The 6,402-nt window shown below is 36.8% G+C and overlaps 2 protein-coding genes across 3 annotated transcripts; both read right to left on the bottom strand.

Moving 5' to 3' along the window:
• Nucleotides 1–1,127: 1,127 nt before the first annotated feature.
• LOC111457174 lies at nucleotides 1,128–2,302 on the bottom strand. Its single transcript, XM_023099338.1, has 2 exons — nucleotides 2,081–2,302; nucleotides 1,128–1,789 (listed from the first exon to the last, which is right to left on the bottom strand). The coding sequence occupies exons 1-2, from the start codon at nucleotides 2,282–2,284 to the stop codon at nucleotides 1,268–1,270; spliced, it is 726 nt and encodes a 241-aa protein (XP_022955106.1). The 5' UTR covers nucleotides 2,285–2,302; the 3' UTR covers nucleotides 1,128–1,267.
• A 546-nt stretch (nucleotides 2,303–2,848) lies between these two features.
• Nucleotides 2,849–6,030, bottom strand: LOC111457192. 2 transcript variants are annotated; one of them, XM_023099365.1, is made up of 6 exons: nucleotides 5,827–6,030; nucleotides 5,601–5,702; nucleotides 5,224–5,452; nucleotides 4,418–4,509; nucleotides 4,181–4,288; nucleotides 2,849–3,102 (listed from the first exon to the last, which is right to left on the bottom strand). In XM_023099365.1, exons 1-6 carry the CDS (start codon nucleotides 5,920–5,922, stop codon nucleotides 2,941–2,943), a joined length of 789 nt encoding a protein of 262 aa, XP_022955133.1. In that variant the 5' UTR covers nucleotides 5,923–6,030; the 3' UTR covers nucleotides 2,849–2,940. The 2 variants fall into 2 exon arrangements, with proteins under 2 accessions (XP_022955133.1, XP_022955134.1); XM_023099366.1 differs by lacking the exon at nucleotides 4,181–4,288.
• Between the last annotated feature and the right edge of the window lie 372 nt (nucleotides 6,031–6,402).

Here is a 6,402-nt window from a genome sequence, read left to right as displayed (position 1 = left end):
AAAAAAAAAAAAAAAAAAAAGAAGAAATAGATTCAAAGGAGTGGTGTGAGGGCATTTTGGTCTTTTTATATATCATGAACGTTCGGAATGGATTTCAAGTTAAATGCCGAGTTTAAATAATTTTTATAAAATATATTTTTTTTAGAAAAATAAACATTGCCCTAATTCTAGTAAATATATTTCATATATAAATCACTTTTTAATGAGAAAAAATAAAATAAAAATATCTAAATTTTTCTTTAATCCCTCCTTTCATAGCAATAAACCCTTATTTAAAAATGTAATTAATATTGCAATAAAGAAAACTACGGTTATAGTTCATTACATTCTTTTTAACAATTAATTTATTTTTGTCTAATTTGGATATAAAATCTTTGCCCAAAAAGTAAAATAAAATAAAATAAAATCTTTATTGTTTTTTTTAGCTCTTAAAACTTTAATCTTTAACGTAAAAAAATATTTAATTTTAATAACTTAGATCTCATATTAATTGGAGGGGAGAACGTGACATTTTTTAGAAGGACGTGAAAACCTTTATCTGGTAAACATATTTTAAAATCGTGAGGCTGACGGTTGATACGTAATAGGCCAAAACGGATAATATGTGCTAGAAATGGGCTTGAACGGTGACAAATGGTATTAGAGCCCGACATGGGGTAGTGTGTCAGCGCGAACAGTAGCCCTCCAAAGGAGTGGATTGTGAGATCTCACCTTGGTTAGAGTGGTGTAGAAATCTTTCCCTAATAGACTGCATTTTAAAATTGTGAGGCTGACGACGATACATAATAGGCCAAAGTAGACAATATCTACTAGAAGTGGGTTTGGACCGTTACAAATGGTATTAGAGTCAGACATTGAGCAATGTGTCAATGCGTACACGAGCCTCCAAGAGGAGTGGATTGTGAGATCTCACATTGGTTGAAGAGGGTGTGGAAACCTCTCGCTAATAGACATATTTTAAAATCGTGAGACTGACAATGATTCGTAACGGACAAAAGCTAACAATATCTGCTAGGAGTGAGCTTGAGCTGTTACACGTTTAAATCTTCATCTCCCGAACTTAAAATTTAAAAGGGGAACCACTACTAGAGAAGGTAGTAATACTTTAATCTCCGAGCCACATCATGTCGACTCACAACCATAATCTATTCAAATTCTTCAATGATATTGTTGAATTTAGTTCGTAAAGTATACATTATTTTACCTCTCGAGGTAATAAAGAAGTAATCCTTACTTATTAAATTTCCGTGATTGAGACAACACGAATTTAAACGATATCACGATCCGTTTTTCCATCACTTGGTTTTTTAGAAACAAAGTCAAGATTATAAAGCACAGGAACCATCACTACAGAGCTCAAGAAAACAAGCAATGGTCCACAAGTCCAAAGCAACAAAGGCAGAGCTAAATAGAAGAGTCTATTCCCAACGGTGTTCAAAACACAGCCTTTGTCCAAAAGGTCCACCAAATGGTGCTCTGTTAGCACGGACAAGGGCTGCAATGGGGCGCTGATCAGAAGGCTGGCTTGGTTCATGAACTTGATGGACAAGGAATGGCAGAAGAAGGAGAAGATGAAGATGGTTAGGATTGTTACGAACTTTAGAACCAATGTGAACTCCCCGTGCGCGCCGTAGACGGTGTCGGTCAGTGGCTTTTTGATGCTGTATGAGCTGCTGAGGACGGCAGCGAGCCCCGCGCAGAGGAGGATTGAGGTGGTCGCCATGAGGCTTGAACCCATGATCATGTTTCTAAATGTTTGAATTGCGATGATGCTCTTCTTGTCTATGTCCTGGAGAATATTAATTATTTTTAATCTTTGTAATAATCTTAAAAGTACAGTAAAATTTGGTGGGTTGTGAATTGTATTTTTTGGTTGGCTGGGTGACCCGAGCATAAAAGTTTCAACCCATAAATCAAGATCAATGTTTATATATATATATATATATAGATAGATAAATCTAAGATTCTCGATCCTAAAAGAATAAGAAAATTATATGGGATATGATAATAAAAGTTCAATTAGACGACGACTGAAAAGATGATGGTCACATGACTTAGAGATGGTAAAAAAGGAAAATACCGCAAGCATGGTGGCGATCCACGGGCGGCGGACGGCGGCATTAACTCCGATGATGGTGGCGAGTGGCTGAGTCTTAACCTTGTACCATAACCAAGCATGATAAGTGAAGTTTAAGAGAAGACCAAGAGGAATCAATATAACATCCAAATAATAATTCTTCCACTCCATTGTTAGTTTATTTGGAGGTATTGGTTGATTGGGCATAGATATTTGAAGAGGATAATGCATATCTTTAGCCTTTGATTAGTCTTTTAGTCTATAAAAACCAAGTCAAGTACCATTAATATTTAGTTGACTAAATTAAAATTTATCGTGATAAAATACGCAACTATAAAATCACCTTAAATAGGTTTGTAATGAAGGAAGTTCGAGTAAAAGTAGCTCGATTAAGTCTAGGGTTAGTCAGGTCCAAAACCGGTTAGTCAGGTCCAAAACCTAGGTCATTGAGCATTTACCTTGCAAGCAAAATGGTTAATCATTGACCGATGGTAATGTGACCATGTCGCAAGGAATGCAAGAGAAATGTTGGAGCTATCATGTGTAGTAAAAGTAATTTTAAAAAAAATCGTCATTCTATCATTTCTAGTAAAAGTAATTTTAATCATAGGAACCTAGGAAACTCGATTCCTTAGAATTCGAGGGCATAGTTGTACAACCTACAGAACCAATCAGCCCCGAGCAACAGACGGCTAGTTTAGGTACGATGACATCTTTATTAGTAATAACGAGTCGTTAGAGACACCTGATTCTTCATACATGCTATGTTACCCATCAAAAATGTTGGTCATCATTCTGTCATAACTAATAAAACCAATTTTAATCACACAACTGAACCTGAAGGGATCTGTTTCTTAACAATGCTACATGACAACCTCAAATGTGTTGCAGCCTTTACAAGAGATATATAATGCAGTTATGTTAAATCTACTCTCAACACAGAACATAGGTCTCAACCTGCAACCTCGATCGAGATGTTCAGCATGCACATCGGCCAACCGGGAGCGGAGGAGGTCCAGAGTAACCTGAAAGGCCATATAACTAGTAATTAAAAGACGGTAGAGACAAACAACGGTTGTTTTGTTATCGATCAAGCATTCGAATCATGTCGAGATTTGCACATCAATTTTACTTTTTCTTTCTATACAGCACCCTGTTATTCGACAAGTTATTCAATTCCAGGCATGGCCAATGGGACCACAGCAGCTCAAGATAATCCGATTTATTAAGCCCCATCACGAGATCATATATCAAAGTCACAGGCAATGATCTGACAAGTTAAAGAAAGATGGCAACCACAATTTCTAAATATAAATACTCAGCCGACGTATTATCTAATAATGTCACGACGTTGCTTGAACAGGATTTGTTCTATAGATTGTACTACCGTGTCACTGAACTCTAAAACAATAAAAATATTATATGGTAGTAGTTGTAGAGGATTGTTGGGAGAGAGTCCCACGTTGGCTAATTAAGGGGATGATCATTGGTTTATAAGTAATGAATACGTCTCCACTAGAACGAGGTCTTTTAGGGGAACCAAAAGCTAATCTATGAGAGTTTATGCTCAAAGTGGACAATGTCATACCATTGTGGAAGTCTGTGATTTCTAACATGGTATCAAAACCATACCCTTAGTTTAGTCATGTCAATAGAATCCTCAAGTGTTGAACAAAGTTGCTAGCCTCAAAGGTGTAGTCAAAAGTGACTTAAGTATCGAACAAATGGTGTACTTTGTTCGAGGGCTCTAAAAAAAAGAGTCGAGCCTCAATTAAGGGAAGATTGTTCGAGGGCTACATAGACCTCAAGGGAGGATCCATGGTGTACTTTGTTCGAGGAGAGGATTGTTGAGAGGGAGTCCCACATTGGCTAATTAAGGGAATGATCGTGAGTTTATAAGTAATGAATACATCTCCCATGTTATGAGGTCTTTTGGGGAAACCAAAAGCAAAGTCATGAGAGCTTATGCTCAACGTGGATGATATCATACCATTGTGGAGATCCGTAGTCTCTAACAATAGTAACTATAAATATCTTAACATGGACATGGATTAAGATGAGGATGGTGGACTATAAGCTCTTAAGATCAAATTAGTGGAAAACCTCATTGCCTTTGTTAAGCTGAACTCCACAGTGAGTGCAATGTATGAAGTGTTTGTTCTCTTGCAGATCTCCTTGTTTACAAATAGGACACCATAACTTCCCAAGATCCTAACAAGACATCCAAAATAGATAAAAAAAAAAAAAAAAGGAAATGTAAGATCTAGTTAACAAGAATGCCTAAAGGCATCCAAAATTTCAAGTTAATTACAGCCCTCAAGAATCAAGATGAAAACCAACCTTCTCACTGTTAAGTTGCATATGTTCGTAAACTGCACGGGCTAAGAACTCGTCTTCTTCGTCTTCCCATGTTACAATAGGGCCTTCAGATTCTGCAAGGAGCTGAGTAAACATCCTACTCAAAATAGTGATTTTAACAGCTTAAATACTACCAGAGAAGATCAATAACCATGGCTCTAATATAACAAAGCCTGCTAAAAGAACAGATGACAACAAATCATTTATTCTTTGGAAGACAAAGCCTGCTCACTGCTACTAAATTTGTTCCGCAGTTAAAAGGAGGATGTTTTTCAATTCAAAGACATCTCACATCAGTTGGAGTGGAGAATTAAGCATTCTTTATAAGAGTGTGGAAACCTCTCTCTAGCAAATGCATTTTAAAACCTTGAGGGGAACCCTGGAAGGGAAAAGCCAAAGAAAACAATATTTACTAGCGGTGGGCTTGGGCTGTTACAAATGGTATCAGAGTCACTGGGTTATGTGCCAGCGAGGAGGCTGAGCCCCAAAGGGGATGGATTGGGAGTGTTCCACATCGATTGGAGAGGGGAACGAGTGTCAACAAAGACACTGGGCCCTGAAGGGGGTGGGGATTGTGAGATCCCACATTGATTGGAGAGGGGAATGAAACATTCTTTATAAGGGTGTGGAAACATCTCCCTAGTAGACGCGTTTTTAAACCTTGAGGGAAAACTCAGAAAGGAAAGCCTAAAGAAGAAAATATCTACTAGCAGTGGACTCGGGTTATTACAGATACAGTCAGTGAAGCCAATGAACATGAACAAGTAAAATGGCGTTAGAAAAAACACCTTTTTGTTTCAGATCAACATTCAAATCCTCATAAAAAATCCTTTGCATTTCCAACAAAATTTCTTCACCTTCACCTCCATAAGCATCATGAAGCCCCTCATATTCCCAAAGAACATCATCAGACTCGGGAGCAGAGGGTAAATTCTTATAACATTCATTCTCAGCTTCGTCTTTAATCTTTTTCAGCTCATCAGAAAATATATCTTGAAAAGAAGATCTGATGAAATCCTACAACCAACCAAAAATCCAAAAAAAAACACATGCAAATTACATAACAAAAGAAGTAAGTCATGTAAGAAAACAAAGAGCAACATAGAAGATCCAACAACTAATTGTTAAAATCGTATATATTACAGAAATATTTACAAAAACGAACCTGCTGCCGATCATCGAGAGAATGGAGATAACCGGGCGACCTCATCTTCCAGAGCAAGCGGTTTCTTCCTTCTCTGACCCTCTTGCAACAATTCTCCCTCAGCTAATCACAGTAAAATTATCAATTTCGAATAAAATTAACGAATACATTATTCTTCTTCTTCTAATTGATCATATATCCCGCAAGAAACACAAAACAATTGGCATCAAGAAAAGAGAAAATTCACCTTCTCCTTCCATGACTGATGATTGTTGTAACGAGGATGAGTCTTAATCGAAGAACGATGCGTTTGAGTGACGGAATCTGGATCCTTCTCCTCCATTTTCACTGCTTCTTTTCCGCTACGATACAGAAATTTGCCCTCAACTAATGAACGGTCCTCTCTTCATGTGGAAGCGGTGACCTTCAACATTTTAATTCCGGCCGCGAATTATGCATCGACGACGGACAACGAACCAAACGGAGCTCTATCAAATTGGGCTTTTGAAAAATCAATTTGGGCCCGTTATGGATGGGCCCACTAGGCTTTTGCATGTGTGGAAATTGCTTCACATGGGCCGGGTCGGGTCGAAATATCTTTTAAACCCAATTCAATGATTCGGATCATAATTCTTTTTAACTTAAAAGCAACCTTTATTACCCTAAATTTTTTCCTTCAAATTTTTATATTTAATAAAAAAAAGTAAAATATTAGTTTATAAAACATTTATTTATTTATTTTTAAATATATAATTAAAATTGGTCGATATTACCTAAAAAAAATTTAATTAAATTTGTAAGAAAATAGGATTTAATTTTTTTT

The sequence above is a fragment of the Cucurbita moschata genome, unplaced genomic scaffold, assembly GCF_002738365.1.
Source record: "Cucurbita moschata cultivar Rifu unplaced genomic scaffold, Cmos_1.0 Cmo_Scf00019, whole genome shotgun sequence".
Lineage (NCBI taxonomy): Eukaryota > Viridiplantae > Streptophyta > Magnoliopsida > Cucurbitales > Cucurbitaceae > Cucurbita > Cucurbita moschata.
The sequence above is the reverse complement of the archived record's forward strand: the minus strand, read 5'-3'. Positions and strand labels throughout refer to the sequence as shown.

Excerpts from the sequence above, each read along its gene's own strand:
- LOC111457192 (XM_023099365.1), bottom strand. The coding sequence starts at position 5,922 with ATGGAGGAGAAGGATCCAGATTCCGTCACTCAAACGCATCGTTCTTCG. Across the intron at positions 5,703-5,826 it reads ATCAGTCATGGAAGGAGAAG|CTGAGGGAGAATTGTTGCAA; the intron begins GTGAATTTTCTC and ends TACTGTGATTAG. Across the intron at positions 3,103-4,180 it reads AGCTTAACAAAGGCAATGAG|GTTACTCTGGACCTCCTCCG; the intron begins GTTTTCCACTAA and ends ATGGCCTTTCAG.
- LOC111457174 (XM_023099338.1), bottom strand. The coding sequence starts at position 2,284 with ATGCCCAATCAACCAATACCTCCAAATAAACTAACAATGGAGTGGAAG. Across the intron at positions 1,790-2,080 it reads GGATCGCCACCATGCTTGCG|GACATAGACAAGAAGAGCAT; the intron begins GTATTTTCCTTT and ends AATATTCTCCAG.